The 25751-nt window shown below is 43.3% G+C and overlaps 1 protein-coding gene across 10 annotated transcripts in view; it reads left to right on the top strand.

Moving 5' to 3' along the window:
* The window catches only part of celf2 (cugbp, Elav-like family member 2), a 237151-nt gene that overhangs the window by 38307 nt on the left and 173093 nt on the right, over positions 1 to 25751 (top strand). For all 10 annotated transcript variants that reach the window (XM_039600905.1, XM_039600908.1, XM_039600909.1 and 7 more), the window contains exon 2: positions 9799 to 9834. In XM_039600905.1, coding sequence (XP_039456839.1) covers positions 9799 to 9834 — 36 coding nt within the window. The remainder of the gene's footprint in view (positions 1 to 9798; positions 9835 to 25751) is intronic.

Genomic DNA, 25751 nt, shown 5'->3' on the forward strand with positions numbered 1-25751 from the left:
CGCCCCAATCAAAACCTTAATGCCTCTCAATTTAACCACTGTTGTAACACACATGCACCCCTCACTCTCTCTCCTTCTTTTTCAGTCACTCACTCTCACTGAGACACACACACAAGCACACACACACACATGTATGCAGCCTTTATTCTGTTGTGAGGAGTGACGGGGTCGGGGAGTGTGGCATCAGTAATGCGTGACGCATGCCTCCATAACGCCGGCTTCATTTGCATGTGTGAGGAGGTCCGGGCTAATGGAGCTGATCTCTTGTGCTGTTATTAAATGGGGAAAGAGATGGAGAGGGGGTGGGGGGAAGAGGTGGGGTGCGGTGGGGGGATTATTATTAAAGAGGAGGAGGGAGAGACAAAAAGAGGGGAGGTCTTCTCTTGTCTCCCAGAAGCGTGATGGATGATTCAGAAGCCTCTCCTTCACTGAGTTTAGTCTCCTTAGTTGCTGTACAATTTGAGGCGGCAACACAACATACAGCAAGTGTGTGTGTGTATGTGTGTGTGCCACAACCAGCCTGCCTGCATACCCTTTGACTATCACAAGGTATATGAGGCCTAACACACTACTGCCACTTCTCCCTTTGTTCACCCTTTACCACTCAGGTCGTTTCTCTCGCTGCATTTAAATGTCCTCAATATGTCACACGTGCATGCATGAGCGCATGCAGTCCTGTCAACACACACACACGCACACTCATAAATACAGGTGCACACACACACAGTAAATGAAGTCTCTTGGGGCACTTGTTTCAAACCCTTTGTAACAGCACACACGCGCACTGTTTTACTGCAGTATGTTACAGTGTAATTTTCCAGCAATTCCAGCGCTACACTGTAGAGTAACAGAACTAAACTGTAAAATAATGTTTACTAGAGCATTCATCTTTTATAGTTTACACACCGAATTAATGATCATCGTGTTTTAGGTTTCACCTTTATATGCCAGAGCTGCATTATGATGTGCTAAATCAAATATATGCAGCATTTGCTGCTCAGCAGTGGCAACAGCAGCCCCTGTGGCTACAAGTGGTAACTGCAGGATTCTGGTAAATTCTGTTGGGCAAGTTGAAGGTTGCAGAATGCAGCTAATCATTCAAACAGTAGAAACTGGCAATTTTAACTGTCAGCAGCTGATTAAAATGCAAAATAAGTTTGCAAAACATTTTTCTTTCATATCCTGTCTGAAAGGTGGATGTTGTTTCCGGGTCTGAAAAGTGAAACCAAGGTCCCCAACCCTAAATGCAAATGACTAACGTTTATTGATAATGAAGCAAGAAGCTAGGCCAGAGACTGAGATTTGGGAAAGGCCTCAATGAGGATCGACAGCAGATTCCCTTAAAACCTTTGAGAGAGGCTGACATCAGAGAAAGAGCTGGAAGTGGGGCACAGAAAGGAGAACGAATGGGTGTGTGGTGCAAGTAGGCATTTGTAGGCGTATGACTGAAAGGGAAGTCTGTGGGGTGTAGTCCAGCTACTGAAATTCAAATCTCAATAAACACTTTCCATTGAGAGTTCTACGATCGAATCAAATACTAGCATGTCTACTTTGTTATCACCAAGCCTGGTAGTATCTACATCCTCTGCTCTTCCTCAACAGGGGACCAAAGTTCATTTGGAAAAAAGTTCCTCATGTCCTTTTATGTGTATGTATAGGGGCCATGTGCTTATTTACTGTCCTGTGTCTGAAATTGGCCAATAAAACTGAAAGAATAGTTGACATCATCATGCTGGCCTTAAGCTTAGCATACCGACTGCCCCTATGTACACCACTTTCTCATGACTCTGTACTGCCAGGTCTTCTCCCGACAGTCCCTGCTGCAGTACCTTATGTCCTCTTAATCTGCCAGCCTCTGCTCTCAGCTTCTTCAGGACCATGACCTTAGTGTTGAACTTTTTCTCATGAGAAGCTCCCCCACCTTATATAGAGCCAGAACAGGTGTTGTAGGAAGGACTGGGAACGACAGAGAACCCTTCTGGTGATGCACTGAGGTATAACAGGGTACTATCATTTCTTTAACAAACAGCACATTACATATGTGAGACTGTTTGTGTTGAATCCATGAGCTATTCATCTCTTCGGATGTATATTAAAGAAGATAAATACAGTTTATCTCACTACCCTTTGAAGCTTTAAAGGAAATGCACGTGGCAAAGATTTTTCTGTCAAATGTGAGAAACAAAAGCATTCTTTTTATGTTACAGTAACCACACATAACTAGTTTTATTGTCAGGGGTTCAGGGCATAACCTTGTTTTTCAGTACATAAATCTGTGTTATGGTGATGTATTGCCCCAAATCTGTCAGGATGATCAGACATTTCCTGGAATATCTTTCGACTTTAACTTTGCATTTTCAGTCAGCTCTTTAAATTAGTTTACCCAGACCATAGTATAGAAAGGATGGTTTTGGAACTATCAAATGTCCCATCCTTTTATTTTGGCGACTCTAAAAGATTTACCCATTTCATTCATTGCTGGAATGGTGTCATCGGTCAGTTCAAGTTTCGACTATGAATTGTTTTTCGGGTTTTTTTGTTTTTTTAATGGTAAAATATTGTAATGAAATATTCACAGACCCTTCTCAAGCCACTCCTGCTGTTCAGTCAGCGTCTACATTGTCCGTCCACATGCTCAAAATCTTCAAACAGATTAGTTTTGCCAAAATATGGTTGAATGCTATGCTTCTTCCAGCATTTCAGGGATTTTTAGGAGTGTGATAGCATGAATCAGAAGCGGTACGTTTAGCCAGAAATATGATTTTCTTGGAACATACTGGGGGTACAGATGGACAACAGAGGACTGGATTAAGAAGGAGGAGTAGTTTCTTTGGACGCACTACTTCTTGCTGTGAAGTCTTTTAATTCAAGTGTCGTTAAAAGGACATCTTTGCAGAAACCATTCAGCTTTACAGCTTTGAGGGGAATATTTCTTGATCAACTCAAAATGCATTGTTTTAAACAGTTCCGCACACAATAAGACACTAGAATCAGGATCAGTGCTTTTATTAACCCTTTAGTTGTGCTATTCTGGACACACCTGAAAGACCCCCCTGAATGCAGCGTCAGTCAGACTATGATTAATGAAACAGCATCTCACTGGTGTTCCTTAGGTCTTGATGCCATCCAGTCCCCTTCCCCCTTTGGCACTTTGGCACGGCCATCTACCCGGCTCATCCTCCAGTGGGAGAGTTAAGATCCATCTGGAGACAGGCCAGCAGCCTGTATCTGACATCATCTTAAGACCTGGCACTGTTTTTCAGAGTGACAATGGCTGACTCACAAACACACGCAACACACACTTCAACACTTATACACACACACCGGCGATGGAGATAAGATTAAGATGACGAATAAAGTGGGAAGCCTTAGGAAAGTGTGAAAGTCAAGTGTGGGAATGCATTTATCAGTGTTTAAAGATGTGTGTTAGGGGTGTGTTGATTGGCTGGGGATTGTGGGTACAGCTTGTGAAGCGGGTATATGTGAAATGCACGATGGCAGGTGAGAAGGAGAGAAGCGTTAAAACGGAAAGTGTTAGGATGACACAGATGGGCTGCTGAGAGGAGGATGAAGCAGGGGAGAAAAACAAGAGACAGCTAGAGATCCTCCTGGGGCTTTTAGAACAAGCAAATATCAAATTGATTTACTGTAGTCTTACAACTGCTAATGAGACAGTCGGCGCAAAGGTAACTGACAACAAATCTGATAATAGATTAAAGATTTTTTTAAAAATCTATCAAGCTGAAATGCCAACTATTCTCTTGTTTTAGCTTTTTAAATGGCTGGATTTATTTTTATTGAGTCTCCATAAAATATAGACGTGACTGTGGGGCCTAAGAAGTAAAGTCAATGCACAAATGCCACATAGCTGCATTCTTTCCAACGGCCAGTAGGGTGAGACTCCTTTGGTTGGCAGTAGAAGTCAGATTGTGTAGAAGTCTATGAGAAAATAAACTTTCCTGGTGAGTATACGGCCTCCGTGTGTGCTTTAGAGTTTCATTTAACACAATATGTGTTGGCTTTGAACATTAGGATTACATTTAGAACCGGGTGTGCTTTAGTTACTACTTTTACTTCTTTCCACTGGTACCAGGTTGTACCTGGTACTGGGTACTTTTTTTTAGCACCTGCTCTGCCGGAGTTCAAAGCAAGCTGAGTCAGTGTCAACAGACTGCACTGCCAGCAATTGGCCAGTCAGTGGCATCACTCAATGAGTCATGAGAGGGACTTCTTAACAAAAATCGAAACTGTCATTTTTGAAACCCGCCAATGACGAAAATGAGTCTGACAGTCCCCGAGTCTGATGAAAAGGTGTAGACTGAGCAGTATGTATATCATCTGTTACTGTTTTGTGTTTCTTTCGCATACAAATTACATTACAGGACTTTTGGCAATGTTGCTGTAATGACACCACTAGTGAAAAAGAGACATTTATGATTGGCAAGTCACTACCAGAGCTTCTAAGTCAGATCCACCCTTCCCTCAACATCTCAAAAAGTTCACATTGGAGCACAATGGGTGCCCTCACAATGGTCATTTTCAGATTTGTATGACTGTGGATTAAATATTTTTGGGGCTTTCAACTGAATGCATTTCAAGATGCTGCCTTGGATTCAAAATGAGTGTGCAAGTACTTCTGAATCAGGCTCTATTTTACTGTGTGGCTGTTTGAGAAATACTGAATGTTTGATGCTGTTCAGTAGGTTTGTTAAATGGCTCATACTGTCTCTCTTCACACAGCACTAATGCAGAAGCAGTGTGTAGCGGTGTGTGCTATGTGTGCATCACATCTTCTGGTAATCACAATGTCTCCCAGTATCCCATGGCACGTGCCAGGGCTTGCCACCTGCTCTGTCTTTGCGTCGTCTTGTCCGCTGATGCCCAGGAAGCCCCTCAAGTTTTCAGCTTTGTTTTATGTCTCTGCCAGGCCCGCAGCTGCGTGAGGTCTGCAGGAGTTTGTGCGTGGGTTCACATACATTGCCAAAAAGCTGTCTGTCATTAAGCATGAGTCTGGCTTTTTTCCACCTGGACACTGTTTTCCCATCTGTTTCCATCCCAGTGATCAATTCTGACCCAAATTTTGTCAGGTTGACTTATGTAGACCAGCAAAGGGCACAAGCGTTTCCAAAAAAATCAAGGCTAAAGCTTCTTGTTGTGTTTGTTTTCTGCAGAGAGATTTTAGAGAGCTATTCTATCAATAGCTCTGTAATGGGGCAGCTAATAAAATTCTGGTGTGAGTCAGTCAGTGTGCTGGAAAACGATGAAAGGTTAAAATACTATCCAGGCCTAAAATGACCACTTATGCTGAAATAACACTCTTGTAGTAAGAATTTTGAAAAGCTTTCAAGTAGTAATCTGAAATTTCAACATTAACAGATGTGAAAAATTCAGCCAAGGTACACTGAAAGTTGTTTCCTGTCCCCGACTTCTTCACGTTGCCAGTAGATAGCTTGAAGTCACACTGTTCCTGTTTGACAGACTGTCCTCAAAGTTTTTGTCTCCACAGTCTCAGCAGAGACTACACTTAGTTAGCATTCGACCCTGGAGCATCATTGCAAAAACAAACCAGGCTAATGAGTGCTCAGCAAAATATACAGTACACTAGAAAAGGACTTTCAGAAACACCTTGAAACACTAAACACTGAAGTCAGAAATATAAAGCTTCTATATCCATCAGTTCTAACACCTGTGGATTTTTTGTGTTTTAATTCTCTCTAACGTCCTGATGAAATTGCCAAGGACTTAATCATAATCAGTGTACGATATTTGTTCCAAGGAAATGTCTCAAAAGAGAGTGCATTTCCCTTTCAGAGGGAATATATATAATACTAAGTCCAAATGACAGAACTCTAGTAACAAACAAAAAGCTGTAGTAATCATACACAGTCCAGACTTGAAAGTAAAGTAACATCTTTAAAGACTACTTGGAGTCAGAAACTAGCACTCCAATCCCTTAAAGTAAATGCATGCAAAGTTACATTACTGAAAAACTCAGCCGCTTTCTTAAAACTTGGTTACTGGAAATAGTGGCTTAATAATAACTTACATAGGATCTCAGAAGAAACATAATAGGGATACATGGAGGTGGAAGTCTGCAACAATGTCAATGTTTTTCACAGATTTGAAGCGTGGTCGAGGATGCATCATGGTTTAGGGCTGCTTCGGTGTCTCAGATCCTGGATGCCTTGCAGCCACTGAACAACTGAGCCACATATTAGCTATTTGCCAATCTGTGGGTGTCTGCGTTTGGCTTATCGCCATTTACGAGCATTGATGGTGTCTTGACGTTGTATAGTTTGTCCACCAGAGGGCACTCTGCAACTTTCCTGTTGGTGACACGTTGGGAAACTACAGATTAACTAGCTGATCCAAGCAAAGTCTCAGAATGTAAATGGGATTAAGTAACTAAGTAGAAGAAAAGTCCAAAAAATCTGTTTATGTTTCACGTATCTGAAAAAAAAAATTAGTGGCCGATATATCGGAATATCGGATTTTAAAATCACCAAATATCACTGTTGGTATAAAAATTCTATGTGAGTCAGCTCTATTGTACAGTGAAATCTTAGAAGACCCAAAAAACATAAGTACACAAACATCACAGTGGTTAAGGAAGAAGAAAATTCAGGTTGTGGAATATAGGAATCTGAATCCTGATGTTAACACGACCTGAAGTGGGCTGTTCAGTCCAGACATCCCAGACGTAATGATGGACAAAAGCAATTTTGTTGGAGGAATGATCCAAAAGTCGTCCTTCATCATTGCTCAAGTCTCAGAGGCAACCAAAGAGAACATCAGATGGAGGAGGATGGAGGAGTTACTAGATTTGAGTTCACTTGCGTTTTCCAGCTGGCTCTGTGATTAATTGCTCAATGAATTCAATATAGGTGTAAGAAGTACCACTATTATGTGTTATTAATTCCATCTGGATTGTGTTCTTATAAAACTGAGACTCAAATAAAGGCTAGACCACCTCTTATCGATGCAGAAACCCTGATAAAGGGTTCTTAAACTTTTCTAGACACATACTGAGTGTCAATGAAGTTTAAGCACGAGTCTTATAATTAAAGCATGCAAGACCCGTCTGCTTTATCCTGTTTTGGCTTTTGCTTCCCAGCTGGATATGGACTAAGTGAGAGGAACTCTTAGTTGCTTGACTGTGCTTTTAGTGTCATCATACTCTAATTGAACTTACTGTAATTAAGTTTAATTAGAGTCTTTATAACTGGCTGACTTTTTCTGTAATGTCTAAGTTGCAAAGCATGTTTTAACATCGAGCTGTAATATGCGAGTTAATAAGTAATAAGAACCATGGAGTGTAAACGTTTGGAGGTTATATATGTATGTAGATTTCAAAATATGAGAGCCCTGGTCGAGTTTTGTGCGCAGTAGTTTAGTTGTGTCTTATTTGCATCTGTGTGTATGCGGTGTGTGTACTTGTAAGTGCGGGCTGTGTGTATCTGATGTTCCATTTACCCTTTTTCATAATTCATGGCACTGGGAAAATGGACTGAAGCGGAGGTGGCTATCGTGTGTGTGTGTGTGTGTGTGTGTGTGTGTGTGTGTGTGTGTGTGTGTGTGTGTGTGTAGCAGGATAACAGATGAGCGTTTTGTGGTTCTGTGGAGATGAAACGGACAAGAGTGCGTCTTTGAAATGCAAAGAGTAGTGATAGCGGTGATTGGCCACTGTGTTGAGGAGGAGTTTTTTCCCCAGCATTTCATCATAACACACTTGCTCTCACCTCCCACCTCCACACACACACGCACACACACACACACACACACACACACACACACACACAAAGTTTGTTAATGATAGCATTGTTAATTCATTATTATTTTATTTACCTCTGTGACATAAAACCCGGACTAATTCGGTGCGTCTGAGCTCTGGGGGGTTGCTTGTGTCTGCTTGTGCGTGTCTGTATTGCACTGAGTGTAATGCTGGCTCGCACACACACACACATGCATACAGTGTCTAGTGGTGGGGCCTGGGGACCAATTTATTTACATGCAGTGGAAGAGGAACAGAGAATTGAAGGAAGGGATAAAACAAAAAGGGAAGGAAAGAAAAAGAGGAAGCAGCAGGGAATTATGGAGAAAACCCAGTGGAACGAGCAAGTTTCTCTGCTGTTCCCAAGGACAGACTCGACCAATTTACTATTTAGATGGCTCAGTGGGGGTGTGCTTCTTTGTGGATTTTGTTTGCCAGTATCTTAAGTGGTTTCCAGAAACGCTGCCTTCATTGGTGACGGACTGTTTTAGCTCCAGGGTTAAAAAGTAGCTTAAAGCTGCAGTCGCATGTATTTGCTTTGAAAACAGGTAGAATTTAACAGGAAATCACCTACAAATGATGCAACCGCAGCCTGGGAACATTTACGGAAAACCCGAGTGAGATGATAACCTTTGCTGGATGCCGCTGTGTGCTGCAAGAGATACAGGAACTGTTTGAGCACACAGAAACGTCTCTCACAGTAAATCTTAATGCTTTTTGGATAATTTTATTTTGAAGTTATAGGGAGGGGGTTACTCTATAGTGGGAAATTGTTTCATGACTGGAAACGGGTTGGAGCCGTAAAGCATACTGGAGATGTGCACTGATATGATGTTTATATGTAGCTCTATTAAGGTTCTATCCTGCATCAATGTATACATTTTTGTACTGTTTATCTGCTATTAGTTCTCTGCAGTTAAATCAAAACTGCTTGTATTTCCCTCTCTCAAGCAATCACTGGAGGGAAATTCTTTGTAGTGTGTCCTGGGTCTGCTCAGGTGTTTCCCTAAACGTCGAGTCACCTGCTGTGGAGAAGCTCATCAGCCATCCCAGTCATAACTCCAAACCTCCACAGTGGTAGTTTTCAGTTTCCCTGCCTTCTGTAGTCCCCCGCTCTTTACCTGACTGTTTTTGCCTGATTTGTTTCTTCTTTTATTTGATTGTGCTTTTGTGTGTTTCATTTCCCCATTCTTGTTCTGTTTTTCTGCCTTCATCAGCGTAAGTTAACTCACCTGTCAGGTTCACCTGTTACACTGTGTAGCACCCTTTGTTGAACTCTAAGTCTTTATTAAACTTCCTTGTTTCTCCGCCCACCCGCCAGTCTCCGGGTCCTCTTGTGAACGTTTGCTAACGAACCATGCCCAGAAAGCCCAGAACAAAGTTCATTTTTTCCCACTTGTACCTGGAATCGTGTTCTTTTGGCGACTGCACACAGTTCGTCCCCATAGGCGATGAAGGGAATTTAGCTCAGTCAGAAAATCAAAAGCCTCACCTTCACGCTTTGCAACTCCTGCTCTACTCTCCCACTTTTGAGGGCAATCAGTTCTTTTTTCCCCCCGGTTGAGAACCGTGGCCTCAGAATTTAAGGCGCTAATTCTCCTACCAGCCCCTTTATGCTTGACTGCAGTGGGCCTCTGTGATAGTTGGAGGTCACCGCTTGATGAAGCCAACAGGACCTCATCGGCAAATAGCAGAGATACGAACCCCGGAAATCTGCCGGTTGTGCCTAGAAATTCTGGGCAGCCCTGGAGTCCAGTGAGCAGCTGCCGAGAGAAATACTGACTGAAGGGTGCCCTGAATTAAACGCTCAGTGCCTGCTGTTAAATATCTTGGTAGAAATTTCTTATCATGCTGGCAACTTAAAATGAGAGAAAACAGCCTTTTAGTTTGAGGGAATAAGACGCTTACATTTGTCAGCATCTCTGTTTGAACACAAATTATATTCGATTTGTCTTTTACAGATCTTTAGGTAAATAATTTTTATTTTCTTTACAGCCGTTCAACAATCTTTCCTCTTTGTCTTGCAGGCAGGACGCCAGTGACCTCTCTGGACCGATACAAAGGTACTGTAATACATCTTTCGTCATCCTTTTCCTTTTTCCCCTCACACCTTCGCCTTCCTTTGGCCTCATCTGCAATGAAGCATGCCATCTCCAGGCTTAAGGCCAAGCACTGGCTGCGTCAACACTGGAGTGGTGTTGTGAAAAGGGGGGAAGGGGGGCGCCGCAGAAGGACAGAAGGTAGATGAGATGAGGTCGTGGGTTGAGAGAGAGAGACAGAGAAGTAAAGGAAAAGAGAGAAAGGGGAAATTAAAAGGCAGAGATGTGACGTGCCTCAGATCTATGGCCAAAGAGGGTCATTAAACTAAACCCTTCGGCGACAGAACGACAGATCAAGAGAGGGGAGAGGGAGGGCAGAAGAAGGTTTAAATAAGGGCCAATCTTAAAATAGCATTACCTATTTCTCATCTGAGGCCTAGTTAACAGGAAAAGAATGAATATCTTGCCCCGAAAACCATCAGCGCCCTCCCATTTCTTACAAGATGGAGGGAGGTCGGGGGGTGGGGGTGGACGAGCCGGTGCAAGTTTTTATCCGTTTGAATCACTTTAAGCTCATAAAGATTTCTAATGCACCTGTAATGCTTTATGATCTGAGTTATAATCAGAGATAATGCTTACTGTTGCAGTAAATATTACATTTATGAACTACAGGTGTTAATGACTGGTTGTCCAACAAAGACCCTAATAATAGCACATCTCATAAACATTTATAGGATCCATAATGCGTCAGCAGGTGCTGCTGTAAGTGCGGTCACCGCTGCATTGAAGGGTACTCCAGAATCACAATCCACTGCATTCATGAGCCGAGAAGGCAAAAATACATTTTAGCAGGCAAACAATAAAGAAGGATAAATGTTGTGTAGAGATGAAAATGTGATTTCTCTCTCTTTTTTAAAAAACAGGCAGTTATTTCTCTTTATAATAAAGCAGAAAACAACAAAGATAGAAGGTGATGAAATGTTCGCTGTGATGGATTACCTATCCTTAGTGAGTTTTAAGTCTCTGTGAGCTGATTTTTTTTACTCTGTAGTGAAATGAACTGAATCTAATGGCTCCCTGGAAAGTCAGAAATCCATTTAAAAACTCGCAGTATATTTGGAAAATACTCAGCAGTAATATAAAGAATATGCGATTTTAATGGACTGAATCGTGTCAGACCACTGATGTGGTCCTTTAAGTAACCCAGTGGCTCTATAATTTTAATATTACTTTTATTTTTATATATATATATATATAAATGTATAAATGTTTTTTGTAAACCAGGCTAACCTCTAAATAAATGTTTTGTACTTTTGGAAGTGCGGCAAAAAAAAGGATAGCATGTTGTGACACGATGATGAGTTCTACATCTGCTGATTTTTCAATACTACAGTCTCTAAATAGTATCAGTCTAAAGCTGCTCCTGACAGGCGAACACGGCAGGTGAATCAGCTGAGATCAAAAAAACAAGATCCGGCTCGGAACGCGACACCGGCGGAAAAGAGGCAAAACACGGGAGGAAGAGCGAGCGACGGCGGCTGTGGCTGTGAATAATTAGGCAAAATAGTTTGCTTTTGTTTTTCTCTCTGATTGGAGAAAATAAGCGAGGCTGTGACTGTCGCATGAGCTCTCACACACACACACACACACCAGTGTGTATTGTCTTAGGCACTAATCCGCCACACAGCTGCGTCATTCCGGAACGTGTGTTTACTTCCTCTGTGCCTTTACCACCACCACCACCATCGCTGCCGCCAACCCCCCACAATCCCCTGCAAACGCACACAAACACACACACATGCACAATCACACAAAAGAGAACTGGGCGTATAATTTGATCCTGTGTGCTCTCCTCCTCTAATGAAGCTCTCTGGCGGTTTGACTGACACCCGGCTCGTTATTTAAGTGCCTGTTTTGGGCCAGGAGGAAGAAGAAGAGGAGCTGGGGCAAGGATGGAAGACGAAGAGGAGGCGGAGGAGGAGTGAGAGGGGTTGGGGAGAAACCGATAGGAAAAGTGGCAACAAGGGAGCTGAAAGAGAGGATAGGATTGGAATTGGGAGGATAGGGATAGATAAAGGGACTACAGGAAATGAAAACAGGCTGGAAGGATGAAGCAGGGACAGAGAAAAAGAGGATCATGGGAGTCGTAGGGAGTAAATGAGAGAGAGGTGTGGAGAAGAGTTTAAAAAAAAGAAAGAGGAGAACTGCAATCAAGACAAGACAGTTCGGGAGGAGGAAGAGCTGATGCCGGAAACGGGGGTGATAAAGGGTGTGGAGGGATTGTGTGCATGAGTGTGTATAATTGCAGGTCTTTGTCCTGATAATGTTCTTTGAAGGCACACAGCTGATAATTAGCAGGCATGGCTCCACGGATGCCTTTCAGCATCGGTCATTATGAGCCGCAAACCCACTATTGGCTCTGACATGACCTCCTGAGATGGCGAGGAACGCTGCGCGCACACACACACACACTTACACACACACAAACATATACACACACACGTGCGTGCCAGCAGCGGGCTCACGCACGTCAAAAAAACGCACCAATTGTGGTAAACAAGTGCTGATTAGTGTATGAATAGCATAAGCTCACGAGTGGAACAGATACAACAGCTCTCCGAAGGCCTCAAGTTCCTCTTTGGCATGAGGGCTGCAGGTGCGCGTGACACGCACAAATGCACTCACACTTCCTGTTTACAGAGCCAGACCCACACAGACAGCAGAGACTGTAATTACAGGGATTCACACAATGTGGCGTCCCGGTACGCTGCGTCCGTTATTGCCTCCCCGGTTGCCACATGACAACAGCGGTCTCCCCCCACCACTCGCTACGGAGACTGCCTGATGCGCCGCTCCTGGCCCCGCCTCCCCAAGTATTCCCACATCTGAATATTTATGAGACAGGAACTGGCAGTCAGAAGACACGGGCTGGAGTATTCGCTCTCCTCTGCAGTGACAGTTGTCGGTGTTAAAGGCTCCTTCCTGAGCTTTAATTTGTCCCCCAGTGAGAAAACGTCCAGCAGGAGCTGCAGCGTGGCAGATTCCTGAAAGCGCTCCCGGTCATTTCATTTTTTTTAACCCCACTTTTTGTGCCAGAACTTTTGCATTTCGTCAATAAGGGCAATGACTCCGATTTTTAATAACACAACAAACAGGCCTCTCTCTCTCGTCGAGTAACGGCGTGGCGTGTTGGAAAGGACAGGATCCGGCTTTATCTCACCTCTGTTATTTCTGTCATCTTTCAAAAACTTCTTTTCTTCTCGGCGTGATCAGAATGTGCGACCAAATATCAGCGCTGGGTCCTTCTGCTACGCCTTTTTGTGGCTTTCAGCTTAGCTTAGGTGCCATCATGTGACCAAAGAGTGGATGCTAATCAGGTGGTTACAAGTGGCCAAAGGAGAAAAAAAGACTGAAATTGTTGCAGCAGGAAAACCAGGATTATAATTCTCATTGGGTTTTTAATTGTCGAGGGCTATGCCGGTGTCACGCTCACTGTTCATCCATTTTTCATCCAAACACATGAATTATGAAGAATTGCTAATGACGGGGAGGGAAGGAGAGAGAGAGGAGAGGAGGGTCTGTGTGCAGAGAGCTGGACGGACTCTTAGATATCTTTTCTTCCTTCGCTTCCCCACAATCTGTCTCTCTGCTCTCTCAAGAGAGTTTTTTTCTTTTTTGAGTGACACAGGGGTTCAATTTGTGGATGAAACACACACACACACACACACACACACACACACACACAGCCTGGGTGGCAGGTGAACATACAGTGGTCCAGGAGGGACTGACTTCTGTATGTGTGATTTAGACCATTGACCTGGAACACACAGAGCACTGAGAGAATAAAACTCACACACACACACACACACACACACACACACACACACACACACACTTCATTACTTTGTTTTTTCTATTAAAGTAATGACAATCCTATTTATCAGGGAATCTCAGCTCATTTTATCAGTTTTTGTTAACTTAATTTTTGTTATTTACTCAGTAATATAGTTTTTAAAAACATTATTATAGTGTTTTTAATTTGTTACTTTGTTGCGTTCTCTAGATAATTTTGGTTACCACCACAGTTACTATGTATCTATTCAATATTTTAAGTATCATTGTAACTGTTTCTATATTTTAACATATAATTACAAGTTTTTATTCTTCCTTTTTGTTATTTTTGTTTAATCGAGCATCGAATAGCGTATAGTGTTGAACATACAGATTTGCTATTCCTGAATGATATTCGGATGCCTTTACTTATTTACTTTTTTAACATTTGGTATTTTTGTTTTAATATTGTATTTTTGGTGCATTTGTTTTGTTTCATGGGAACTAAATTTGTCTTTTTATTATCATTATTTTATTATTTACTAGTTTATCCCCTGAAAAAGTTGGATCATATTGAATAGTTGATCGGAAAATGTATTTTTCGGTGTTATCGCAGCTTCTTAATCAATCCAGAACACGACTAGGTATTAAAGCAGATTTGTCTGAACACACTCACACACACTCACACACACACACATGCAGTCAGAGCGTTGTGCCCCGGGGTTTTCTGGGATACTGGAGTGGAGTTCCTTCTTCCCGCTGACGCTCCCTCGCTGAGACGGGGAGAAGCTGAACTGGTGGGCGTGTCTTCTTTGCATTGCAGTGATTTCCTAAAACAATAAGAATATACGGCTGTTATGATTGTACATCCATTTCAATCGAGTCCTGATTGTAAGTGCGCTCTTTTATTAGCAACTTCTACCCAGTGCAAACAATGCTGTTGCCATAATTAATCATTATCACATTAATTTTGTTTTGAATGATTACTGTAGCACGTTATAAAGAAACTGTTTTTGTTGGTGGTGGTGGTGTTGATCTTTCTGAAATTAGTTCTTCAAGCGCAGTAATGATTCAGTTACAAGATTGCGATCTGGGGGAAAAATATCTTTAGATTTGCTTTTACTTTCCTTTTCCATTTTCATTCGCTTGTTTGCGCGTTCCCACATTTGTCTTTTTCTGTGCTAAGGCACATATGCATGCCTTTCAGTGTGTGTGTGTGTGTGTGTGTGTGTGTGTGTGTGTGTGTGTGTGTGTGAGATGTTGGGGGAACTCAGTGTGACTTTTTTTTCCCTCTTTTTTGAGAGGCTCCAGATGGCTGAGAGACAGGTGAGCCAATTAGCGAGTCTCACTACACAGCAACATCATCACACCGGCGGAGCACGACAGCGAAACACACAAGCACACACACACACACACACACACACACACACAAACACACACAAACACAAAAAACATACCAGTATTCCACATGACTCTGCCGTACGGTTAGCTCTGCCACCGTAACGTCCCGATGTGCGTCTTAGTCCGTCAATACGCCGTCATGAGCTCGTCAGTGTCACTGCGCAGATGAAATTGATTCTGGAATATGTAACGATTCTGGGAAATGATGACAAATGATCCTCTAATGTTAGCTTATTATCACGGCCTCCCGCAACATACAGCGCTGCGCGACTTATACTGTGGCCCATTATGCATGTTTTATACGACCCAGAAAACAGGCATAATGGGCAGATTTGAATTGATTTGCTTGTGTATTCATTTATTTTCAAGGAGCCAAAAATATTTCAGCAAGCCTCGCTGATGTTCATTATAATTCTAATGAAGTCGAAATCTTCACAAAGGAGGAGAGAGCGGCAGGAAGACAGCAAGTCTAAACAAAACAACAACCTTTATCTGTCTTCCTCTCTTTATCCCTCTTTTTTTTCCCCTCTCATGTCGTCTCTTTTGCTCTGTTTCAGCGCTGAATAGCTGAATATTAGGCGTAGAAATTGCAGACTTTGCCGGTAATTAGCCGTCAGCCGCTGTGGAAAACACACCTGACCCTTTGCACTCCTTCCAGCTTCTAGATGCAAACAATACCCCCACACACATATGCATCCATATGATGCAACGCATGCACTTGCATGGTGCTTATTATTTAAAAAGGCTGCTGTGTTTGTCTATTTCTCTTTTTGTTAAGGGATAATTGAACAGCCATGACGGCCGCTTTCCCGCCTAATGGAAGGGGACAAATTAATCTCTCTGTGCTAATGTCTGCAAATGGAACAGGACCACTCCTGCCACCTCCATGCTCAGCTAACCTGCTTGGCATTAGTGCATATGAGGATAATGTAAACCTCCGTCGGCTCTGATGATGGATATAATGCAGCTAGTGTCATTTTGAAACTGTGGGATTCTCTAGGCCTTAAGGGAAAAAAATTTGAATCACAAAAGAATTTGTATAATGTTTTTAATTGAAACAATCAATGTTCTGTGGTACAGTTTTCAGGTCATTCCTACCTGATATATATGCCTCCAACTGAGTATTTCTAAAGGATTGGTATTAAGTAGATACTTTAAATCATCCTGTGAGGTAAGAAGTTGAATAGGTGCATTCTTATATGTACTGAAAGTCATTAACTGCATTAGAGTCTTAAGAAGGATTTCTCACAGTCGCTTTAGAGCAAGGCTCGATTTAGACAGAGGACTGCAGACTGTGCTGCTGTAGGTGCTAACAGCGCCACAGGAGGGGTAAAGTGGGAGACGGGGAACTGTTAACAACTGCAGTAAAAGGCAGTGGCATCAAGACTGCATTCTTTTGGATTCCTCGTCAGTCACCAGGCAAGATGTGTAAATAATGCAGGCACTGCGCAGCCACACATCTCGAATATGTAAGTGCTGTCTTTTCATCTTCAGTGTTTTGTATGATCTTTGTGAAACACGGTGAAAACCTGTTTAAACCATAAACAATCCTGTTCATATGCTGAGGGTGGAGACTTAGCGCGTATATGAAGACGCCCCGGTGTTATACTTTCAACATCGTCAAGAATGGGAGGTTCTGTTTAAGGCTGATTTTTTTTATTCTCATGGTGTAGGTGTGAACACAAGGCTCTGTTCACAGCAGCAATCTGTACTGTAAGTAAAAGACCTAAAAATATTGGACGGAGAACGGCAGAGGGGCAACCAACGGGGCAGCGTGGACGCAGTTACTCAAGAACGAGGCGACTTTGGATTTTCACACTTATACCATAGGTGCAGCTCCTAAAAATGTCAGGCAAGTTCCAATATCGATGACCTCGACCTCAAGTTCAATTTCAGAGGTCAGGTTTTCAGAAATTGTTGTCAACACAACAACTCGAGAAGAAAATCACGTAGGATTTTCAACTTTATATCACAGGTACAAATTTGGAGGCTGGGGGGTAGGGCCACCAGTGTTTCCCGCTCATGTAAGAGAAAGAGTCATTTAAAAGTGTTGCTTGCTAAGAACTGAGTTAATTAACTGTAAATCAACTGAGGATAGATTTGGTTCACGCAGTGCAGTTCAGTCTTGTAATCGTAGCTCCGTTTCAGAACACTCAACCCAAGACACAATAAGGTGAAGACACCATAATATTAGTGAGAATGCCGAGTATCAGATGCTCTGATATGAACAGCTCTTGGCGGAGGTGGGAACAAAGAAATCCCTTCCAGAAGAAACAGAAACTGGAACAGGCAGCTATCTACCACAACCAGTGAGGAGAAGAGAGACTAAAAGAGTATACTGAGACTATGATTAACGAATAACTGGACAAAACACAAACTCTGGGAGCAGACACATGTAGGGAAACCATAGTTTTATCAAAGGCTTTTAATTTCAGCTTCTGCAGACTTTTTCATGCAGACCAATTACTGCATGATTGCTTCACACTCAAAGCAAGCTATAAAACTGTGTAATAACAGCTACTGTGTGTGTCTGTGTGGCATCCACAGCTGTCGGTGTGCACATCTGGGGGGAGAATAATCCCGGTCTTAGGATTTCATTTGGGCTTGCCCTTTTTTCTTTAGAAAAGACCAGAGAGTGGCCCAAAAAGTGCCTTGCCTTAGCGTTGGAAAATTTCTTTGAAGTGTTAGCACGGTCGACTTTGTGGCACGCGAATGCCTTCTCATTTTCAGTCCCCAAATCTGTAAAACCTTTGTTCCCCTTAACTTAATTAACCGTGTTCATTCTGCTTAGTTTCACTGCACGTTTTTCTCCCAGCCATTCGCGCCCTCCTGCAGTGCCTCTGTGTTCCGCCAAGGGGGCCCACCTCACAGTTTTAGAAGTAATTTGCAAATGGTTGTCAAAGATTCCAAAAATAAGCTCCACGATGCCGTGGCATCAGTCGCTCTACCGTCTCTGTTCACATTTGAACATGTTTTGTAGAGGAATGTGGAGGTGGGAGGTCGGGTGACTGTCACCCTATTTTCCCATCTTAATAGCCCGTGATCCCACAGCCATTTTGCCTTCTAAGCCTTTTCCTGTGGATGACCTCCAGGGGAGATTGTGTTGCTGCTGCTGGAGTACAGAGGAGTTGATTACGCTGGCAGTGCCGGGGCTTTGTTCTAAGCATATGCCCGTCCTTGGCTTTGCAGCGCGCGAGAAAAGAGATAGATGAAGAAGAAGAAGACGACGAAGAGGAGTCTTATCTCTCCCGCGGGGTCTCGCATCCTTTCATTCCAGATTGTCTTGGTGACCTTCTTGCCCCACCCGGTTCATCCCGACCCTCCACTGCATCGCTTGTTTACTGTCCCATAATGACATTGTCAATGGCAACAATACATCCGCTTATCGCGAGGTGTCTGCCGTCACAATGGATGAATGGCAGCGTAATGGAAAGGCGAATTTGTCCCGTTGTCATCTCCAAGTCTTTGGAGGCTCTCTCCTACTTGGCCGTGTGTGCCGGCGTAAGATAAGATTAATTCTTCATATCGCAGGGCTGATTGCAGAATCTTGTATCTAATGCAATTTTTATTTCCTCACCCCTCCTCCTTTCCTATTTCCCTTTTCTTTCGAACTGCAGAGTCAAGCATTTTTTTTCCTCCTCTTTCTCTTTGGGGAAAAAAAATCTAAATAATTTATCTGTGTTTTGGTGCATTTTCCCCCCCTCCTGTACTTGTGAGTGGAGAGAAATGGGATGGAGACAGACAGGAGGAAAGGCACATGAGTGTTTTTTTTTCTTTTCTTTTTTTTTTTTTTTTGAATGGGAGGAACGTGAGCAGCATGCCGAGGAGGGTAAGAAAAGGGAGCGAAGGATGGCGGGAAGGAGGCAGAGGGGTTGAGCGAGCGAACCTCGCTCAGCTCTCGGCTGGAGAGGGGCCTAAGAGGAGCCTGCAGACTTTGGTAATCCCTCTTTTATTAATGTGAAGCCAAGCTCAGCAGAATGCAGGCTCACAGACATACCAGAGCTGCTCACAACTGACTGTCTTTGGGCCTCGCTGTCTGTCTCTCGCATGCAGATCTGCTTCGCTGTCATGACGGGCCAAGTCTGACCCCTCCCATTTGCCGGGCTAGTAAACAGCTAAACGGTTAAAACAGCGTCGCGTCTGGCCCGGGTCCAGACCCGGCCCCGTGCACTTCTGCCCTGCGAGTGGAGCTCTCGAGTCTTTTGATCCTCGCTCAGGTTCCCGGGCTTGGGTTTTTGGCACCGAAATGCATCCTTGCCGCTGCACCGTGCCCTGCACGTTACCATGACAACCCCCCTTACATCACTCAGTGCCCCCCATGTAGCCAATGGGCATTGACCTTTTGCTGTCAGAGCGTGTTAGGGAGTGAGAGACACAAAGTGAGAGAGAGAGATGGGAGAGAGCGAGTGGAGGCAGGCGCGCGGCAGAAACAACAAACACAAATAGGTCATTAAATCGTAAACACAATTTAAAAGAGACAGAGGCTGCTCGGTTCAACTGGGCCTCAAGTTACTGCGATGTCAGCGCCACAGCGTGCGTTCGCTTTGAATGACGAAAACAAGATGCTTGTCTTCATAAGGCATGATGTCATGATGTTGTAAAAACAACAAAAAAAGCCATGTTTTTAATTTAAGGCTAAATTTGAGATATCGTGAGACAGGGGGTAACACTTAGCTTCTGATGGTCCTGTACACCGCCATATGTTCTATGCTCTCCAGCAGTAGCCCTTTAACACAGACTCATATGCAGAGAGCAGGCTTCCAGCAGCAAGCACAGAGAGAGACTGATGCGGGCCTTCAGAGAGATCCTCGTTAGGGTAAATAAATGTAAGGAAGTGTGTAGAAAATGCCAATTAAAAGGCAACTAGATGGAATTAGAATTCAAATGAATGCTGTTTTTAACCTCTCAACCTCTACAAGGTCGCTGCTTGGGGATATCGTAAAGAGTTTAGATCGTTAAAGTTTGTGTTATATGTTGTTTAGAATGTGACTAAAGGCAACTGAGCCCTCCTGAGTGCTTCTCCAGCAGCCTGCAGGATGCTGAGAGGTTAAAGAGCTGCTGAAGTTTGTTTTTTCCTTAATATGGTGGATTTTTTTTCATGCATTTAACCGGTTTTGATGTCTTATTCAGCAGATTCGCTTGCATTTGGCCACCAGCTTAGAATGTTCTCAGCCAATTTATCACTCCTATAGATATGGCTGGTAGGCACCCTCGTGTACCTGCTTGTAGTCCAAAAAAGTGCATCATCAGCCATTCTTATCACAGCTTTCTGTTGGAGTTCTGTGTGCATGTAAAATCTACAGTAGAGTTTTTTTATACTCAGGCCATTTTCACACATGCATGGCATCCTGAACTTGACCTGACAGAAGTGCATCTGAGGACAAACACGTTGAATCAGACATTGAACACCTGCCAAAACTACAGTTTTTCCCATATTTTAAGACCCTCCTGTTCTGCTGTTTGGCCCTGAATTTGCAAAACTCTCACACTTTATCGTGAGAAGTTGTAACGCACTCTTGTTTTACAGATGATCTGGCAACGTTCTCTCCATTCACTGCAATTTCAACTACAACCTGGCAACTCACAGAATGATTCAAAGGGTGTGTGCGCAGCTTATCGCTCCTGAAGCAGACCAGTTGGTGTTGTTGTTGCCTCAGAACTCCATTGACTGTTCAGACGCAGTGAAGAACCAGACGTTTTAATAACCAAAATAAATGCAGGCGAGTTGAGTGATATTTCTGTTTTTCCGGATGTCGATGACGGTGGGTTTTTGACTTCTGTCAAAAGGACACTTTCCGATTAAGAGCTTTCCAAATCAATTACTCGTAACCGAAATGTTGTGAAAAGACAACGCCTCTGTTCCAAGTTATTAAATTGGATGAGTTACAATCATTCTCATCAAAACAAGTTATAATCTGCACTGCCGTCACCGTGCGCAACCGTTGGGACCGACTACAAAGTGCAAGACTGAAAAAAACAAGAAACACTGCAAAAATATTCAACCGACACACTGAAATCATTTCACCCCTCACTGCTCTCGCTGGTGTGTTGGTTATGCTAGGAACTTAGTTTTGTGCTTTTTTATTTATTATTTTGTTATTATTGTTTTCTGGTCAGGGCAGCATGGTGGTGCAGTGGTTAGCACTTTAGCCTCACAGCAAGAAGGTCCTGGGCTCAACTCCACAATGTGCCCGGGGCCTTTCTGTGTGGAGTTAGCATGTTGTCCCGTGTCTGGGTACTCAGGTACCCTGAAATGGATAAGCACAAGAGGATGGATGAATGAGTGGACGTTTTCCATCAGTACAGCTGATGCAGGTTATCCACTGGTCTATGCTACAGAAAAAGGGAGACTTTAGACTATTTCCCAGCCTGCTTCTTCAGACATTATCCGGCGTTCATTTGTGATTGTCAAATGTGATCTTTACATCATGTGAATGACCTTATGACAGGTAGGTGTCCAAGCACAAGATGGAAATTGTCCAAATCTTTCAATGCTGAAATACTTTGCCTATTACTTGTGATTAACTAGTAGACACAACCACGCCGAGGTGATAATTGGCTATTAAACTAGTGGAAGAAACCGCCTACTGGTATAATGGCTGTTGGAGTGTTACCAACTGGTAACACTGGCCATTTGAAAGCGGTGTTTTGGGTTAGCACTTCTAGATTCAGCACGTCTGATTAGACCACACAGCAGCAGCAAGAGTAGAAGAAGGAAACTCAATTCTTGGATTGCAGAGTCAACAGTTTGACGTCAAGAGTCAGAAATCACAGACGCTTGTGTCTACTAACCTACACCGTGTGAGGAATGAGGCAAAGGTGCAAAATGGACAGGCATCATGTCACCTGACACACTGGACATGCTATGAAAGACTAATAGTCAAGGTACATAAGATGCTGTGCATGTTAACAGTGAAAGAGAAGGGAAAGGATACATTTTGCTAATGCAGCCCTAATACTGTAACTGATACGATATGAATTATTATCAGAAAAAATAAATATTCTAATTCCTTCATTCAGAATGGGACTGTAGCAGTCAATATTTAAATTTAAGCTCATAGCAGAGTTGTTTTTCCCCGCTTTAATGTATAAATGCTTCCTCGCACAGCTTTAGTAACTGAATGCCTGCAGAAGTGTGAGCTATTAGCCATGTAAATAACAAATCATCAGTCATCATTGTCAACATTTATGCATTGTAATTTGAATGCATCATTCCATTCACCGCTGTGTGCTCCTTTTAGGCTTTAGGTTGTTGTGCTCTTTATGCATTCAGCTTTCAGACCAATAAACATAAGCAACATGAGTGGATGCAGCATATGTTGGATTTTGAGGAAAAAAAAAAATCCATGAGATCATTATATGTGAGGGTGCCAGGTATTTCACGCTCTTAGTCACCACTTTTCTGTTGACGAGCTCGCCATGTGTCAATATTTGTCACCGTCGCGCGCTTGCCATCGCTTTTGGCTGAGACAAAGTGCAATGAGAGGCCGATCCGATCTGAATGGTAAACAACAGAGGCGGAAATGGGTAATTAAGTTAGAAGTTAGCAAAAGTGTCTGCTGCATTTTAATGCCGATGGCCCGTGCACGCCGGGTAATTTAGGATTTCAATTGTTGTTGTTTTTCAGTGAAATGCAGGTGTTTTGTGAAGACAGACGATTTTGCCCTGTATGCCAAACATTCTAATGAAGCTCACGTACAATCCATAATTTTAACTATCCCCCACCTGCCAGCTAGCCACACACACACATCCACACATATGCACGCACACACACACACACACACAGTGCACAAACAAGCATGGGCATAGTACCCACACACATATACACACAATATGCACTAATGAAGCTGTTCTCCTTTCCTCTCTTTTTCGTTCCTGGCTCACTGAAACATGCATAAATCATAATAAACAGAGAGATGAATTTTTAATCAGAAGCTCCCTGCCTGTGTCTTCAGCCCCAGCCTCCTATGGGGAGGAGATGCTGTGATGTGCCAGGTATATGGAGCCTGATATGGCAGGGCCTCCTTCGGGAGGGCTGCTCACTGAGACATGCCTGTCTGGGCTGCCTCGTGCTGGGCATGATCTGCTGGACCGAGCCGTCTCTCTGGAGTTGAGGCTGGCCCTTCGAAAATGCAGCCTGTACTTGCAGGAGACTTTGGACAGTTAGAGTGGGACGCCTGAGGAGAAGTATTAAACAAACTCTGAGCTTGGTTTTAATCAGAGTGCAGTCAGTCATTATTCTGACCATCCATTAACATACATGAAATAGAGCCTAAGAAAGTTATAGTTCATAACTTTGCACTAAATTGTGCAGTAAAAGGTTGAAATATTTGAAAATAAATGGGTTTTTTTTAGATTTTATTTAATGTTTAAAGAAAGATTTGCAGGTCCACCATGTTTTTCCAGAAAGCATCCAGTTTCTTTCCCCATGAGAGTCTTTTCTCTCTGGAGACTAAACCGCTTCGCCCCAGACTTTTATTTTTTATTTTTTCTCCACTTTTCTGGAAAGCTTAGGCTGCTTGAGGCGAGAATGATGCTTCTTATTGGCAGACCCAGTTTTTTTCATAAAAGGTTATATATTTTGGTGAAACTCTGACAGAATCAGGGGCCAAAAATTCTTCCACGACCTGGAATTAACACCAGGATTTATGGATATTTGCTCAGACGCCCGAGTATTGCCAGGATGGTACGGCCAAGTCAGTAATGTTCTGAGCTGTAAACCAGTTCATGCAAATAGCAGTTCAGTAAAAATACAATATCGAGGACGGATCACACATGTTTGACTCTCTTTTAAATAGTGGGAGTTGGAAGTGGTCAGGAGGCTGTGAGCTACACCAGAGGCTGTGGAAATTGCATATATTTGCGGTATGCTAATCTTGTTGCATTGAGGTTATTTATATTCCGTCTTAATAAACTGTGAAAATTCACTGCACAATTGACTTCATGCTGTACTTGGCCTCCTTCCATCGGCGCAACACAACTTTACTGTGATGTATACGATTTATTTACCTCATAAAAACTTCATAAAAGGGTGGTAAAGCTGAGTTAAGGTTGGTTTATTTTCCACTCTGTCTGCAGCTCTATATCTGGAGTCTGAGCCCGGGTTGAGCTGTGCCAGAAACACAGAGATGATGTGCAGTAAATGCGAATAGTGGGCATTGTCGGTGTGGCTCGGTGCCGGACTGGGCCGTGCCCAGTGGTCATGCAGGCAGTCCAGAGCTGGACTGGGGCTAGGTTGTTCCAGAGCTGTAGTATTAGACTCAAATAGGCCCACAACATAACAACATGAGCTGAGCTGTCACAGGGGATTACTTCAGCTAGGCAAGCCAGCGGGGTCTCCACTGCTCTGCTGCTCTACCAGGGAGAGAGAGAGCGAGAGCTAGAGAGTGGGGGGGTAAGGGGAGGGGGAGATAGGGAAGAAGAGGAGGGTGGAGAGTGGGGTGAGGGGGGGGGACGCTTGTTTCTCTGTGAGAGAAGAGGGAACAACGGCAGAGAGGCTGAGAGGAACAAGGCAGAAGAGAGAGAAGCAAAGAGAGGCCGCTTGTTGCAAACGTCTAGCAGTGGGGGGAAAAAGGGAAGAGAGGAACAGAGGACAAAAGAGGAGGAGGAAAGAAAAGAGTTGCCAGCTTGTATCCTGATAAGGCGCATTAGTTTGCTTGTAATGTTGGAGCACTCGTCCGAGCTGGGCTTTGTGGGGAGAGTGTGTGTTGATGCCGCTTGCCACCCTCCTCCTGCAGCCGCCGGTGTGGGATCTATGCGAGCCGACGAGCTGCTGCCGAGGTACACACTCGCACGCACACGCATCTGTGCTCACGCGTTCGACAACACACATGCAAGCACTTCTTTTCTGACCCAGATGCTGCCTCCATGCGTTCCAGCTAGGGTGTGCCTCTGCTGCATGGTTACTTTGGCATCAGCAAGGTTCATGAGCATCTTGTGTGTGTGTGTGTGTGTGTGTGTGTGTGTGTGTGTGTGTGTGTGTGTGTGTGTGTGTGTGTGTGTGTGTGTGTGGGGGGACCTAAACAAAGTCCAGATGCCGGCTTATTCCTGTGTTTTTTGGAGATTTGACGTCTAGCAGGTTTTACTGCAACACCTCCTACCCGGACCTTCAGCCTAACAGTGTTGTTAGCTGGCAGGATATTTCTCACTGCTTCCCTGCAACTGTTTGCCCAGTCAAGCGTAACATCCAATGCTTGTACTTCTGCTTTTTTTTGTTTGTTCTCTATCTTCCGCTCCGTTCACCCCTCCTCCTGCTGTGTTAGCAGCATTGTGTGGACTACAAGCAGTTAAAGCTGAAGTATTAGCAAATAAATGGTCGCCAACAGCATTTTTTTTTTTATTCTTTTTTTTTGCCTCCACTGCTTTTAAATTAAACATCTGGCTGGTCAGTGTCATTCACCTTTGACTTCATTCACAGTTCGGTTGTTTTTATTTATATACAATGTTTTTCATGCAGTCGCTGTGTTTGCCTTTCAGCTAATTTACATTTTCGTATTATTCCACCCACATGTACATGAATATGTATGATTTATAGTCTTACTCGCTTCCTTGGTGTCAAGAGTTGTAGCATTTAATGATGTCAGTGCTGATTCTTAAGCTTGTAATAGAATTCTGATGTCTTAAAGTAAGAAAAAAACACCACATTTTTCTGTTGGACCTACACAATAACACACACACAAACACTATTATCTGATGAAACTATAAAGATG

This window comes from Oreochromis aureus, linkage group 17 (genome assembly GCF_013358895.1).
Source record: "Oreochromis aureus strain Israel breed Guangdong linkage group 17, ZZ_aureus, whole genome shotgun sequence".
Classification (NCBI taxonomy): Eukaryota; Metazoa; Chordata; class Actinopteri; order Cichliformes; family Cichlidae; genus Oreochromis; species Oreochromis aureus.